The sequence below is a fragment of the Podarcis gaigeae genome, assembly GCF_964106915.1.
Source record: "Podarcis gaigeae genome assembly, chromosome: 8".
Taxonomy (NCBI): domain Eukaryota; kingdom Metazoa; phylum Chordata; class Lepidosauria; order Squamata; family Lacertidae; genus Podarcis; species Podarcis gaigeae.
The window spans coordinates 18282942-18298862 of NC_139684.1; the positions used below are offsets into that span (position 1 = coordinate 18282942).

A 15921-nucleotide genomic window follows, 5' to 3' on the forward strand; every position below is an offset into this window, starting at 1 on the left:
AAGTAACATTTAGTTGACCAACATCCTATCAATGTTAGAAACTCAGATATATAAGCCAGTTGCCAAAAGCACCTCTAACTTAGGTTACACAATGGAATGTCTATCTCCCTCTCTTTTTATTACAATTACAAAGCAAAAATTGAATTGTATATATTGTCGATGTTAATTTATTTAATGATTCAGTTGCACATTTTACCAATTCCAGTCATCTTTTTTCAAAACACGCAAACTAATACACAATTCACACCAGTGACACATTTTCAGTATCACATTTTTAATAGCAATTGCTACTGGGACCCTATAAACCTATATGGTCTCTCAGCCTTAGCAATAGCGGCCAACCATGTCATTTGAATAACCCATATTTATAAATACCAGTATATGTATATGTGTGTGTGTGCGCGCGCATTATATAAAATATTGTGCTACACTTGTATGTGGCACAGCTTTGTATGTCAGTAATATTTTATGTAGTGCTAGTGCTAAATCCATAAACCAATTATATATATATATATCATTACAGTAGCGTAACACTAATTCATTTACTAAGATTACTGTACAATTTATTACGAGTACTGTGACAAGGACAAAAAACTGCGAAGTTTGTTACAAAAGGTGAATGAATAAATGGAACTTACATGTTTAATTTTGCTTATACAATAAAAAATATTGGTACCATACTGACGTTTTGAAAATAGTTTTTCTTTTTAAAAGTCTGGTCTTCCAATATGCTCTATAGCAGCATCCTTCCACCACAAATTAATTGCATTTTCAGGATTGAAAACCTCCAGGTTGGGGCCATTCATCTGGATCATTAGTAAGTCGTCAACGATAGTCACAAGCCGACTATTCCAAATGTCTGTTTTAATCAGATTTAACTGGTTAAAGCCCCTCTCACATTCTGCAGTACTAAGTGGGAGAACCTGCAAAAAGTTCAAAACTTTACATATATTAATATATGAATCAGAAGCTGTTGACTCTGCCTGAAGACGCTGCCAAGCTTCTTCACATGTGATGACTCTCTTATTCCGAGCCCACACTTTAAAATCCTGATATTCCTCCATGATGGCTTCCTTGTCAACTTTTACACTGATAGGCAATGCTTGCACCAGTTCACTCAATTCTTTTTCTCCATGGTTACTTGTAGACAAGTCCCTTTCACCGACTGGCTCGGGTACGTTGCATGGGTCAAATATTTCCACATTTCGTAGAACTTTGTCGTTTCTGATACTGTCCAACCGTTTGTCTATTCCTTCCACAATTGAACTCAGCAAGACATGTCGATCTTCCTCAAAGCACTCAATTTCGCTTGCGCTACAAACAATTTTCACACCTCTGTACACTAACACACCATCTTCGAATTGCACGGTACTGTCGAACTTTCGCAGCTGAGGGCCACTTTCTTTCACCATCCTCCGCAGCCTTTCTCTTGCCGAAGCCAAACTGATTTCAACATCATTAACTGACACGCACTTCCTCTGAAATGCCTCAGATAGTCTCGCGAGTGTGTTCGAAACATCGTGCATGAGAAACAAAAACCTTACAAACCATTCTGACTTCAAACACTCCAAGTACTCCTTCAGTTCTGACTCTGCACCAGAACCACTCACAATCTGCTCCAAATCTGCCACCGCTAGTGGGAGATTGTTTGCTAATGCCTTCACAACACGGTTCTTTGACTGCAACCAGCTGGTTCTGCGAATACCTATGTTGCGAAGCACTTTTTCGCTCAGTACTTCATCAATATCTTTCAGCACCTTCGCTCCTTCAGGACGACTGTAGTAAAATGTGTATATACCACACACAACATCTTCGGCGACCCTAGCAAATTTTACACACTTGAAGGCGTCGCCTATCGCAAGCTCCAGTTGGTGAGCTACACCGTGAACTGCCACTAAACCTGGACAGTTGTCCTGGAACTGTTTTGCTATGCCAGACACAGTCCCCATATTAGCAGCGGCCCCATCGAAACTTATCGCCGTTAGCTTGCTTTTCCAGTCGGGTACGTAGTCACGGAGAACTGACTCAATTGCAGATGTCCCATCTACTGCATTCTCACTAGTACATTCCCTAATGGCTCCATAACTGCACTTCAGTCCACCTTCAAATATATAATAAAAGTAAATTATATCAGATGCCACAGCCAACCTATCCGTTGAGGCGTCAGCCAAAATCCCAAAGAACTCTGTTTTACTCAATTTGTCCCTGAGTTCCAGACGTAGGCTTTCGGCAATGTAATGCACAATCTGTTTCGCCGCCTCATCGTCCGTGTGCGCCTCGCCTAGTCTTATACCAATCTTCCTCAGGAGTGCACATATCATTGGGAAGAGCTCAAATGAAAGGTTCTCCTTTGCAACGAAGTATGCAATGTTGAACAGCTTCTCCACCTTCATGCGCAAATCACTGTCCATTGTTTTTAATGTCTCTGCCATTGGGCTTGACTTGGCAGATTCATCTGCTTGGCGAGTAGCAGATGACCATGTTTTCTTACCTGAAAAAGTTAAGGAAAATGAATTTTTTATTATTATTATTCATTTCATTCCTAAACAACTTTGTATTTTAAATTTAAAAAATCTCAAAATGCTTTACACCACTTTAAAACATCAAACAAAACAATCCAGGATAAAACATTACTGAACAGCACTTGTTTGCCTTTCTGTAGTCTATCACTGCTCATGGTAGTAGGAGGAATGGTAATTCAATTCCAACAGCAAGTGAGGCTTGATGTGCAGCATTTGGACAACCAGCCTTGGGGCTCCATGGGCTCTTAAACATCAGCTATGGGAGCCTGGTCCAATTACCCTGCTGCTGGTATCACAGCCCCAGTCCCAGCAAGCTCCTCCTCTGCCAACTCTCTGAGCACAAGGAAGACTTTCCAGGTCATTTGTGTGTGAGAGAATGAAGAGTCCTGCCCGCCCCACACAGACTTTGTAAGAGTTTGTGGCATTATTAATTACAGATAAGAGCATCCTGCAATTTTTAAAACAGGAACAGATGAGAGCATATGGACAAAAAATAAATGAACAACCCCCCCCCAAAAAAACCCACGCTAGAGCATTCACCACTATTGTTTCATCAAAGATATAGTAAAGCAGCAGGCTATTTGTCTGAATGCATGGAGTCTTGCAAGAATAATGTCACACGAAAAACAGAAAGACAAAAAACAGAGGAGCTGTGCAGATGTAGCACCCACCTCGGGCTATAATTCATCATAGGTTTCCATCATTTTTGATGCAGTAGTAGAGCAGCAAGTTAAGACATATGCAAGATAGGAGGTCTTTGTGCCTACGTCTGGTTTTAGCTGCAAAAGTAACTTGCAGCCTAATAATAAGAAGGAAAAAATGGTCATATTAAAATCTGCCACTGTTAATGGCTGTTTCCTCCGAACTTTCCTGCAGCTGGAAGTTCGGCCATTAAGCACAACTTGAAACCACTGACTGGTTACTAACAAAGCTGCAGTCTTCTGGGTGTTCGTACATATGCAATTAGCATGCCCAAAGTGAATACTCATGAATGTAGAAAGTGCTTTTATTTGTAAAACCTTACTTAACATTGCAAACTGGTGTAAGTGTCCAAGACTGGTGTGAAGCTGCTCTTAGTAGACTTCTCTGCGACCCATCCCCTCTGCAGGGAGGTGGGACCAATTCGGATGGTCCGCCCCCGCCACTTAATGGATCCAAATGGTTTCCAGAGAGTGGTAGGGGATGCTTTATCCCATGTTGATGGCCTTTCAGCTGATTCCCTGGTGGCCCGCTGGAATGCGGAGTTAACCAGGGCTATTGACTGTTTGGCTCCGAAGCGCCCTCTCCGATTGCATGGAGCCCGGAGAGCTCCGTGGTTTTCCACGGATCTGAGGGCAATGAAACAATCGTTGAGACGGCTAGAGCGCCGGTGGCGGATAACTCATTCCGAATCTGATCGGACACAGGTTAGAGCTCAACGTCGAGCCTACCAAGTGGCGATAGCGATGGCGAAGAAGAATTTCTTCACCGCCTCTATTGCATCTGCAGAAAACAGCAGGAGACTTTTTCAGGTGGTTCACAATTTAGCGGAACCACCTGTAACATCGGGGCCCAGTACGGGCCACATATTCTCCTGCAATGATTTTGCAAAGTTTTTTGCAGATAAAATCGCTCAGATTCGGGAAGAAGTAGACTCCACCGTGGGAGCAGGCCCAGGGCAGGAGAGTGCTAGAGTTCTGTCTAGTCAAGTTGAGTGGGATCAATTCCAATCTGTTACCTCCGAGGATGTGGACAGGCTGCTTGGACGAGTGAAACCAACCACCTGTCTCCTGGATCCTTGCCCATCCTGGCTTATAAAAGCTAGCCGGGAAGGACTGGGCGATGGGCTTTGTGGGGTGGTGAATGCTTCCCTCCGTGAGGGAGCCTTCCCAGACCCACTGAAAGAGGCGGTTATTAAACCGCTTCTTAAAAAACCATCTTTAGATGCGGCCACGATGGCCAACTATCGCCCAGTCTCAAATCTTCCATTCTTGGGCAAGGTGATAGAGCGAGCGGTTGCCGAACAACTCCAGGCACGCCTGGAAGAAGCGGACCATTCGGATCCCTTCCAGTCGGGATTCAGGCCTCATCATGGGACTGAAACTGCCTTGGTCGCACTGGTTGATGATCTCCAGCGGGCTAGGGACAAAGGTGAGAGCTGTTTCCTAGTTCTGCTGGATCTCTCAGCGGCGTTTGATACCATCGACCATAACATCCTTCTGGACCGTCTTGAGGGGCTGGGAGCTGGGGGCACTGTCCTACAGTGGTTCTGCTCCTTCCTCCTGGGCCGTGTTCAGAAAGTGGTGGGGGGGGATGAGTGTTCAGACCCCTGGGCTCTCACTTGTGGGGTGCCTCAGGGTTCTGTCCTCTCCCCCATGCTTTTCAACATCTACATGCAGCCGCTGGGAGAGATCATCAGGAGGTTTGGGCTGGGTGTTCATCAGTATGCAGATGATACCCAGCTCTACCTCTCTTTTAAATCAGAACCAGTGAGGGCAGTGAAGGTCCTGTGTGAGTGTCTGGAGGCGGTCGGAGGATGGATGGCGGCTAACAGATTGAGGTTGAATCCTGACAAGACAGAAGTACTGTTTCTGGGGGACAGGAGGCGGGCAGGTGTGGAGGATTCCCTGGTCCTGAATGGGGTAACTGTGCCCCTGAAGGACCAGGTGCGCAGCCTGGGAGTCATTTTGGACTCACAGCTGTCCATGGAGGCACAGGTCAAATCTGTGTCCAGGGCAGCTGTTTACCAGCTCCATCTGGTACGTAGGCTGAGACCCTATCTGCCTGCGGACTGTCTCGCCAGAGTGGTGCATGCTCTGGTTATCTCCCGCTTGGACTACTGCAATGCACTCTACGTGGGGCTACCTTTGAAGGTGACTCGGAAACTACAACTAATCCAGAATGCGGCAGCTAGACTGGTGACTGGGAGCGGCCGCCGAGACCATATAACACCGGTCTTGAAAGACCTACATTGGCTCCCAGTATGTTTCCGAGCACAATTCAAAGTGTTGGTGCTGACCTTTAAAGCCCTAAACGGCCTCGGTCCAGTATACCTGAAGGAGCGTCTCCACCCCCATCATTCTGCCCGGACGCTGAGGTCCAGCGCCGAGGGCCTTCTGGCGGTTCCCTCATTGCGAGAAGCAAAGCTACAGGGAACCAGGCAGAGGGCCTTCTCGGTAGTGGCGCCCACCCTGTGGAACGCCCTTCCAGCAGATGTCAAAGCAATAAACAACTACCTGACATTCAGAAGACATCTTAAGGCAGCCCTGTTCAGGGAAGTTTTTAACGTGTGATTTTACTGTATTTTTGGTTTTTATGGAAGCCGCCCAGAGTGGCTGGGGAGGCCCAGCCAGATGGGCGGGGTATAAATAATAAATTATTATTATTATTATTATTATTATTATTATTATTATTATTATTATTATTATTTTATTATGGCCACAATTGCAAGTTTAGCTCTAGTGCTTTACTGGATAGTGTATTAAGAGTTTTGGGTTTTTTACTTGCACAAAAGAGAGTAATGTGCCCAAAAGGAAATATTTTAAGCCTAATCCTTATTCATGCCACAATGCATCCATAGCGATTCCACAAGTGCATCACTGTGCTGGTGGTAGGTTGGAAGGTGGAAACATAGGAGAATGCAAATGACAACTGAATGAATCCCATATTTATGCCAAACAAGGATCCACTCTCAGGAAAATTAAATAAAAAACCTTGCGCACCTTAGGTCAAATTTAAATATACATGTGTTATACAAAAACATGGAGTTGACTTTAAAGTCCAACTTCCCATCAAGGGACCTAACATCCCCTAAGTTCATGTTTCGGTCAGAGAATGTGAGGAGGGCAGGAACCAGGAGGCAAATGCAAGGCTGATCTTTATTGTTCTGCTCGCAAATGGAGGGAGGTGGGGAAGGAAGCCCAGAGAAGAAGTGTCTAACTGGTTCAAAGACACATGGAAATTGCCCAGCCCCTTAGCCAGGGACCACCCAAAAGCATCATGCAAAAGTCACACAAATGGGTTGTGCATGTAAATCAGACCAAGTCTCCATTTACATAGCAGATACCGCTTTGTCAGGTCCATTTTGTATTTTATTTTTTGCAGAGGCTGGCAGAAGTTAAACCATTTACAGGTTTGAGGTATTTGCAAGTGAAAAGAACTCAGCCAGTCTATATTGGGAAAGTTTTTATCAAGACCTTCCTGTTACCTATTTGGGAGGGAGTCTCACAGTTCCACTGGAGGCTAAAAATAGCCCTGCTTTTGCCCTGTCTAAGTTATATCCACTAAAATAAACTGTCTATTTTTCAAGGGGATATTTCCTAAATTGTTGAAGGTTGAAGAATTGGTATTTCCCGGGGGGGGGGGGGGGGCTGCTAGGTGTTTGCACCTTAAAATTCGTGTAACACATTCAAAGCACCACAATTAACTGGAAACTAAAGTACTATCTTAAAGATTTCAAAATATAGTTACAAATAATGTAACTATAGAATGTGCATTTAATAACGCAGAACCGCTAACAAAAAGAATCTTAAACATCTCAAAAGGAGACATTGCTAAAGGATATAATATATAATATAAACTGTACATTTAAAACAGCATAATTAACAAGAGAATAAAATACTATCATGAGCATAGAATATATCTTGCTTTTCACAGCATCTGGATCTTAAAGCAGCTTCTGGGCTCCCTGAGAATTTAAATCACTTAGTCTTCTTAAGTCAGATGTCACTCACTTCCTTCCCTATCACAAAACTGTCACATTTAGCAAATGTAGAAAATCGTATATGCAGAATAAAACTATAAACTCACCGTTTCGTTATTAAATGTTGCACGGTCTTTCTCAAAACTTGCGTCCTCGGCCTGGGAAAACTCTTTGCAGACACAGCATATCATAACATCAATAAAACATCTCCAGCCATGGATTTTCTTGCTCGCCTCCGAGGTCTTCCTCTTGGGTCCCACTGCCTTCTGAGGCCAGACAAGGCCTTTTCTGTCATGGCCTGTCTCCCATAATTCTCTGCCTCAAGAGGTGCAAATGGTGACACCGTGTTTTCTTCATAGAATCAAGAGTTCCCCTCCCTCCCCGCCGGAGACTGAGGCTTCATGCCGCCATTTTATTTTATCGCTGTGTGGTGTATTGTTTTATTGTGATCTGTTTTTAAGGAATCAATGCTTTCTAAATTGCCATTTTAAAATGTGGTTGTAGCCAACCAAATCCTACTCAGAGAACACCCATTGAAATACATGGGCCTAAGACAGACAGCCCCATTCATTCCAGTGGGTGGTATTCAGCTAAGTTTTATTCAGCATAGACATACTGAAATTAAAGGACATAGCTTACACATTTTCATTGATTTCAATGGGTCTATTCCAAGTAACATTTAGCTGAGCACCACCCAATGGGTCTAACCTAAGTAAGGACTAACAGTGGATCAGTATTTTTTTTTAACTTGTGGAAGGCAGAGTGATTGTTTTGTTATGTTTTAATTATTGATTTTTGCTTTTACCTTGTATTTTTATATTGTGAATCACCATGCAATCTTATGATGAAGGGCGGTATATAAGTCAAATAAATAAAATGATTAGTCACTTGTTACAAAAAACAAACAAACCTGTATCCAAGCAACTCATGAAAAATAAAGAGTCAAGATGAAGCAAAAAACATAGAATGGCTTAAAACAAAGCCATTACAAAGACCCGTAAACAGACCCAATGAAGCAGCAAAACCTCAGCAGCAGAAAGCAGGAATAAACTGAAATATTCATCATAATCTGTCAAATACCATGGGGAAGAGAGAGGTATTCAATGGGCACTAAAATGATGTTAAGGGTGGCACTAGGTGGACCTTATGCAACTGTCCAAGAGCATCACTGAAAATCAGCTTATATACAGTATGTTTTTTTAAAACAGAAACAAATCACCTCTAGCTTTTCAGGCAACACATGAAGCCCATCCTCTTCATCAGAGCTATCGGAGGCATCGAAATTCAGCAGCGTGCGGTCATTTTCTTCCAAGAATTTGTAAAATTCCGGATCACGTTCCTTCAACCGGGAGAGCTGGTCTTTGTGTTGGGAAGCCTTCCCTGTCTTCACTTTCCTGATCAGGAGAGAGGAATTGTGGTTTCTTTAAAATAAAATAAAAATCAAGAGCTGACTTTGAAAGTACAGAGATTTAGAAACAATTGCTTATAACTTGGATGTACAGTGGTACCTTGGGTTAAGAACTCAATTCACTCTGGAGGTCCATTATTAACCTGAAACTGTTCTTAACCTTAGATTAGCTTCAACCAGAGCCAGGGCCTTTTCAACACTGGCTCCGGCCTGGTGGAACGCTCTGCCTCATGAGACCAGGGCCCTGCGGGATCTGATTTCTTTCCGCAAGGCCTGTAAGACAGAGTTGTTCTGCCTGGCCTTTGGCTTGGAGCCAATTTGATTCCCTCCCCCTCTTTTTCCTTTCTCCTCCTGTGATGAGGCTGCATTTTAATGTTTCAATATTTTAATCTTGTTTTTAAGTTGTATTCATTCAACTTGTTTTTATTATTGCTTGTTAGCTGGCCTGAGCCCGGCCTTGGCTGGGGAGGGCGGGGTATAAATTATTATTATTATTATTATTATTATTATTATTATTATTATTATTATTAACCTGAGGCACCACTTTAGATAATGGGGCCTCCCACTGCCGCTGCGCTGCCACCACATGATTTCTGTTCTCATCCTGAGGCAAAGTTCTTAACTCAAGGTACTATTTCTGGGTTAGCGGAGTCTGTAACCTGAAGCGTCTGTAATGAGGTACCACTGTACATTTCAGGGGTTTGGCACACAACCGTTTGGAATTGTAACTAATTTAAGAAGAGCCTGGCTGCTGATCAGGCCAAAGGCCCATCTAGTCCAGCATCCTGTTCTCACAGCAGCCAACCAGAGGCTTATAGGAAACTTGCAAGCAAGACCCAAACACAGCAGTACTCTCCTGCCTCTAACTGCGCAGAAAGAGCACAGTCATTGTGGCTAGAAGCCAACGATAGCCTTAATCTCCATGACTTTCTCTAATCCTCTTTTAAAGTTGGAGACCATCATCGCCTCCAGGGAGATCAAGTTCCATAGTCTATATGCTGCCTGGAGTACTTTATAAAAATCTGCCCTGAACCTTCTAAGATTCAGCTCCACTGCATGTCCACGAGTTCTAGTGTTATGGGAGTCAGAAAATATTTCCTCTACCCGCTTTCTCCATGCCATGCATAATTTTATAATCTTGTGTCATTTCACCTCTTATTCGCCTTTCCTCTATCTTTTTTTAATTTCAATGGGTCCCCTCTAAATACATCTGAATACAGTCGTACCTTGGTTTTCAAACAGCTTAGTTCTCGAACGTTTTGGCTCCCAAACGCCGCAAAACCCTGAAGTGAGTGTTCCGGTTTGCGAACTATTTTTGGAAGCCAAACGTTCAGCGGGGCTTCCACGGCTTCTGATTGGATGCAGGAGCTTCCTGCAGCCAATCAGAAGCCGCGCTTTGGTTTCCAAACGTTTTGGAAGTCGAATGGACTTCTGGAACGGATTCTGTTTGACTTCCAAGGTATAGTTATAATGGAGAAAATTATGCATAATTTTCTCCATTATAACAAGGGCTAGAACCACCAGACACTTTTTATGACTTGGTGTTCTTTCATTACATATACAGCAGAACCATCATTTTCAAGATGACTCTTCTCACAAGGCTGGCAAATCTGGAACTATATTTGATAAATTGATAACGCTGATAAGTCTTTAGTTGGGCTTTTTTTCTTTACCCATGTGCAACTACACTCATTCTACATGCCTATTTTATAGATTTGTTTTTCATCTCTTGCTGTATTTGCTCTCTGTTTTACAGTGGTACCTCGGGTTACATACGCTTCAGGTTACAGACTCCACTAACCCAGAAATAGTACCTCGGGTTAAGAACTTTGCTTCAGGATGAGAACAGAAATCGTGCTCCGGCGGCGCGGCAGCAGCAGGAGGCCCCATTAGCTAAAGTGGTGCTTCAGGTTAAGAACAGTTTCAAGTTAAGAATGGACCTCCGGAACGAATTAGTTAACCCAAGGTACCACTGTATATACATTATAAAATGAAAAAACAAAACATTATGGGGGGGAAGCTCTGAGTAAACTGTAGTTGGATATCATTTATTTTATTTTTTATTTGAACAACTCATATACCCTCAAACTACAAGAGTCTCCAAGCGCTTTACAAAGATGAAATATATAAAATAAAAATTAGCTAAAACTATTACTCTAATGCACTGTACTTCACTGTATTTCAAATGTGTTTTTTTAAAAAAATATTTTCTGTGGTTTGTTTTGTACATTTCAAAATGTAATGAAAAGCATTTTAGAAAATTCTAAAAACAAGGAACGTTTTCGTCTCTTACTTTTCCACGGCTTTCGATTTTAGCCCCCCTTTCTTCTTGATGGGGGCCTTCCCATTCTGGCTGAGCTTTTTATGAACCCCATCCTCTCTGGAATTCAAGGCTTCCTCCTGCAACTCGTCATCCGCGTCAGAATCAAATCCGGAAGTCAGGAACTCATCCACACTCAGCTCAGCGAGTTTTCTGTTCCCAGGGAGGCATGGGACAAAATGGGTAAACAAAAGACAAAGAACAGAGTTTCAAAAAACAAGAGAGGTGTGAACATCGCTGGAAAAATCTGCCTTTCAAGATGTCAAGAGCATCAACCAAGGACCATAGCTCAGAATTGAATGGCCACAAGCCTGGGCAAACTGAGGACTTTCCTACCTCATTCTTTCAGTTGCAATGGTCTGACTGCACTGCCTACTGATAATTATTTAGTAATTAATGTATTATTTAAATTATGTATATAACAGCAATTGATTTTAATGCATCTATGGGTTTTTTTTTATCTGTCTGTTGGGTTGTAAGTCACTTTGGGCAAGAGAAAGCAACTAACAAATTTAAAGAACTGTGAGGGGAGAGAGACTTTCTGCTGTTCATCAGGCAATGGCTTTTTCCACCTGCCTTACCCCACCTTTCAGCTCTAGCTAGGAGCCTTTCCCAAACCATGACTTTTGAGAACAGCAGAAGCAGCTGGGAGGAAAGAAGTTCAAGGATATTTTAAAACAATTAATTTTATAAGTTATGAATCCTTGTTTCTCAATGTGATCCTTTTACACGGTTTTGCATGTTTTGTGGTGTTTTGTGCATTGTGACTTGAAGTTATTTTTTATTATTGTTTAGCAATTGTATCTGATTAGTTTCTGGGTTCAATTCAAAGGGCTAGCTTTGACCTATAAAACCTTATGTGGCCAAGGAGCCTGAATACCTCAAGGTGATTGTAAGTTGTTTTAAACCATTTTTAACATTGCGTGTTAATTGCTGTAACCCACCCTGAAACCTAGTAAGAAGTCTCCTGGGTCAGGCCAATGGCCCATATAGTTCAGCACTGTTTCTCAGGAAAAAAAGAAAATAATTCCTACTGTGTTCAATGAAACGAATTCCCAGCTTTATAAAAAAAGTATATTACTTGTATTATTGTTGTTGTTAATTTATCTGTATATCTACTTAAGGCCAAAGCAGATTTCTAAGCGAAGTATAAAAACCCAACTACGTAAAGATTAAAATATGTGCACCTGTAATTAAAACACACGATATAAACAACTCCATAAACACTGATCATGAAGACACACAAGTAGCCAATTCCAATAAAAACAGATCCAGGGATTAGAAGATGAGAAATTGTTCCATTAACCTCCCAGGTGTTCCTTGTGGCCCCCGCGATTTAGGGAAATTCGCAAACACGCGCAGGGGAAACGGATGAGAACTTCCATTACTCTCTTTCTCCACAGCCCGGATTACCGCAAACCATGCAAACCCTCCAAGGGGACAGTTGGGAAGATATCTTGGGAGCGAGCACATTTGCAAAGCTAAGGTGGGACCGGTCCGGTTTCAAAATGGAGGCGGGACCGCGTGATGAGATTCCTGAATTACTTAAGGATTTGGGCTCGATGACCCTCGGGGATCCCTTCCAACTCTACCATTCCATGATATTATGCATCTTCTAGAAAAAGAGCTAGCTCTGTTAAACGCCTGCGAGGCTACCTGGCTGCAAAGCCACACTAACCTCTTGCTGGAAGCGGCCATGCTTTGCGCTCGCGCCTCCGTCCGGTCCCAGCGGCAGCAACGTGGTCCGAGCACTTCCTCTCCCAAAATGCAACAGTAGCAAAGAGGAGGAGGAAGAAAGAGGAGGAGGAGACTGGAAGAGAAGCCGGCCCCGGTTGATCTTTAGGTTCACGGGCACGGCGAGAGGAGGGAAAGAAACGAAATCAGGCTTTGAACAGGGCACGAAGCGGGCGGGCGCGTTTGGGCACACACACACACACACACACACACACACACAACCGATTCCGGGGAAATGTTGCACCGTTGAATTTCACAGCTTGGAGTTGTGTGTGCGCGCGGATGTGTCTTTTCTCGTATCCACTGCAGGCTCTCAGATATTTAGAGGTGCCAAGGGACTGTTGCACGAGTGATAGGGAACGGTGGGGACTCGCCCAAAGTAGAGCTTGAGAGACGCAGTGACTGCTGTGCACAACACGCATTCAAAGCACATCCCTTCCGCGCCCAAAGAAGAAGAGTTTGGACTTGATATCCCACCATTCACTACCCTTTAAGAAGTCTCAAAGCGGCTAACAGTCTCCTTTTCCCTTCCTCCTCCACAACAAACACTCTGTGAGGTGAGTGGGGCTGAGAGACTTCAGAGAAGTGTGACTGGCCCAAGGTCACCCAGCAGCTGCTGGTGGAGGAGCGGGGAATCGAACCCCGTTCACCAGATTACAAGTCCACCGCTCTTAACCACTACACGACACTGGCTCTCTACTGGTGAGAGCCCAAAGAATCCCAGGAACTGTTTACCCCTTGCAGAGCTACAGTTCCCAGCACCCTTAAAAAACTACAGTAAGACGTGGATCTTCTAAAAGGCATGAGTAGGCAAACTAAGGCCCAGGGGCCGGATCCGGCCCAATCGCCTTCTAAATCCGACTTGCGGACGGTCAGCGTGTTTTTACATGAGTAGAATGCATGCTTTTATTTAAAATGCATCTCTGGGTTATTTGTGGGGCATAGGAATTCGTTCATTCCCCCCCCCAAAAAAATATATAGTCCGGCCCCCCCAAGGTCTGAGGGACAGTGGACCGGCCCCCTGCTGAAAAAGTTTTCCCACCCCTGTTCTAAGGAAACAGTAGCCCCGCCCCTCCGAATGTTGAAGTGATCTATTTCTCCCTTTGAGAGTGGAAAAGGAAGTTGAGACTAAAAAAATATGGGAGATCTTGCTTCACTGGAAAAAGAAGCCCCTTTCCAGAGGAAGGACTGACATAGGAACATAGAAAGGCACCTTATACCAGCTCAGCCCATTAGGGGCATCTAGCTATGTTCTGAATTGTAAATACTGACTGGCAGTGGCTCTCCAGGGTTTAAAACAGACAGGAAGCCTCTCCCAGCAGATGAACCTGGCACCTTCTGCATGCCAAACACAGGCTCTGCCACTGAGCTATGACCCTACCCAGTGGGAGCACAGAGCAGTTGGCAATACTGTATCTCATAGGTCACACAATACAGACAAAAATGTTAACACTGAAATATACAAAGCAACAGTGCTGGCAAGAAGGCTGGTTACATTTCAAAGGTATATAGGTAAAAAGATAATATGTTCACCTTGCTTGTGCCTAAGTGATGCCAACATGGGGGGCAGCAAAAGGATGTGATTTAGGAGAGAATTTCGTAATCAGAGGGGCCACTGCTGAGAATGCCCTGCCTTTCACCATCCCTTACCCAGCAGAAGTTAAATGGAAAATAACAACCAGGGCATCCCTTAGTGGATCTTAAATGACTGATAGGGCGGTACTTGGGGATATTTTTGTCCGTCTGCAAAACCTTGTGGTCTCCCTTGTGGCCTGCTGATATGTTCCACTTGTGTTTGGGTTGGTGCTGTTTTTGCTACATAAGGCTTGGCACTCACCATCTGGACATCAGAAATAGAGGGAATGGTGATACAGTACTTAGCATTTACATTTTGTCCACAAATGTTTATGCCACAATAAGTCTTTTAAAAAGTGCCCCAAGACTCTATTATCTTCCTGCTTTATCCCCGCCCTGCCCCCCCCCGCCCGGCAATACTTACAACAACCCTGCAAACTATTTATATTGCAGATTGGGGATAGTGAAGCTGTGTATACACTGCCCCTTTAAAGCACATCTGAAGGACATTATTTCACTCAAAGAATTCTGGGGGCTGTAGTTTGTTAAAGGTTGCTGGGTACAGTGGTACCTCGGGTTAATACTTAATTCGTTCCGGAGGTCCGTACTTAACCTGAAACTGTACTTAACCTGAAGCACCACTTTAGCTAATGGGGCCTCCTGCTGCTGCCGCGCTGCTGGAGCACGATTTCTGTTCTCATCCTGAAGCAAAGTTCTTAACCTGAAGCACTATTTCTGGGTTAGCGGAGTCTGTAACCTGAAGTGTAGGTAACCTGAAGTGTATGTAACCCGAGGTACCACTGTATTGTAGTTTAGCAAGGAGTGAACTACAGTGCCCAGAATTCATTGAGGGAAAGAATATGCTCCGAATGTGCTTTAAAGTTATAGCGTGTACACAGCGTGAGAGACAGTAGCCTACAGTCCAATCTTATGCATGCTGGTTTTGCACATCAGTGGAGAAGATGATTTATTGTACCTGTTTTTTTAATCTGGAGAGGAGGTAGTGTAATATTTATGCATGGAATTCTCTCCCAATCGATATTACCTTAGATGCCTCTTTGTTATCCTTCCACCAGCAAGTGAAGGTTTTCCTATTCAGACAGGCCTTTAAAACTAAGGTGCAGACGATGCTGATCACATTTCTGGTTCTGAATGTGTTCTGATATATTGTAATTATTTAACATGTTTGTGTTTCTTACTTTGTATTTTATCATGTTGTTTTTAAATGTTTTTAGCCACTTTGAATCTCAACTTAGGATAAAAGTGGGGTGTAAATATGTATAATAATAATAATAATAATAATAATAATAATTTGTTTATATATTTTGGATGGATATGTAACTTTGGGCCATATTGGTTTTTGGCTAGAAGCAATAAAGTTGGCAACGAATTTTATATCTAGAGTTAAACATTTTGGGTTGTATCCAGTTAAATTCTACTGTACCCATTGAAATGAATGGGTACAGGTCTTTTATGACACTGAATCAGAGTGGTGTTGAGTACAACCCCATTATGTGTCTTTTCATAGCATCATAGAATTGTAGAATTTCATAGAACTGTAGACCTAAATGCAGAAATATTTTCCCCAACATGGGTCTTGAACTCTACCAGCAGAGCTTTTGCCTGCTTATATTCAATAGCAATCATTGCCTGACAAGTGCTCAATGCAAAGGAGGCGTTT

The 15921-nt window shown here is 43.2% G+C and overlaps 1 protein-coding gene across 5 annotated transcripts in view; it reads right to left on the reverse strand.

Annotated features, from left to right (window-relative positions):
• The window catches only part of NOC2L (NOC2 like nucleolar associated transcriptional repressor), a 129281-nt gene that overhangs the window by 61636 nt on the left and 51724 nt on the right, over nt 1–15921 (reverse strand). For 2 of the 5 annotated variants that reach the window (XM_083752567.1, XM_083752569.1), the window contains 2 exons: nt 10905–11084; nt 8423–8597 (listed from right to left, as the gene is read on the reverse strand). In XM_083752567.1, the coding sequence (XP_083608693.1) occupies nt 8423–8597; nt 10905–11084 (355 nt within the window). Of the gene's footprint in view, nt 1–8422; nt 8625–10904; nt 11085–12609; nt 12759–15921 lie in introns of those variants that run through there. The other 3 variants (XM_083752568.1, XM_083752566.1, XM_083752565.1) reach the window with 3 other exon arrangements.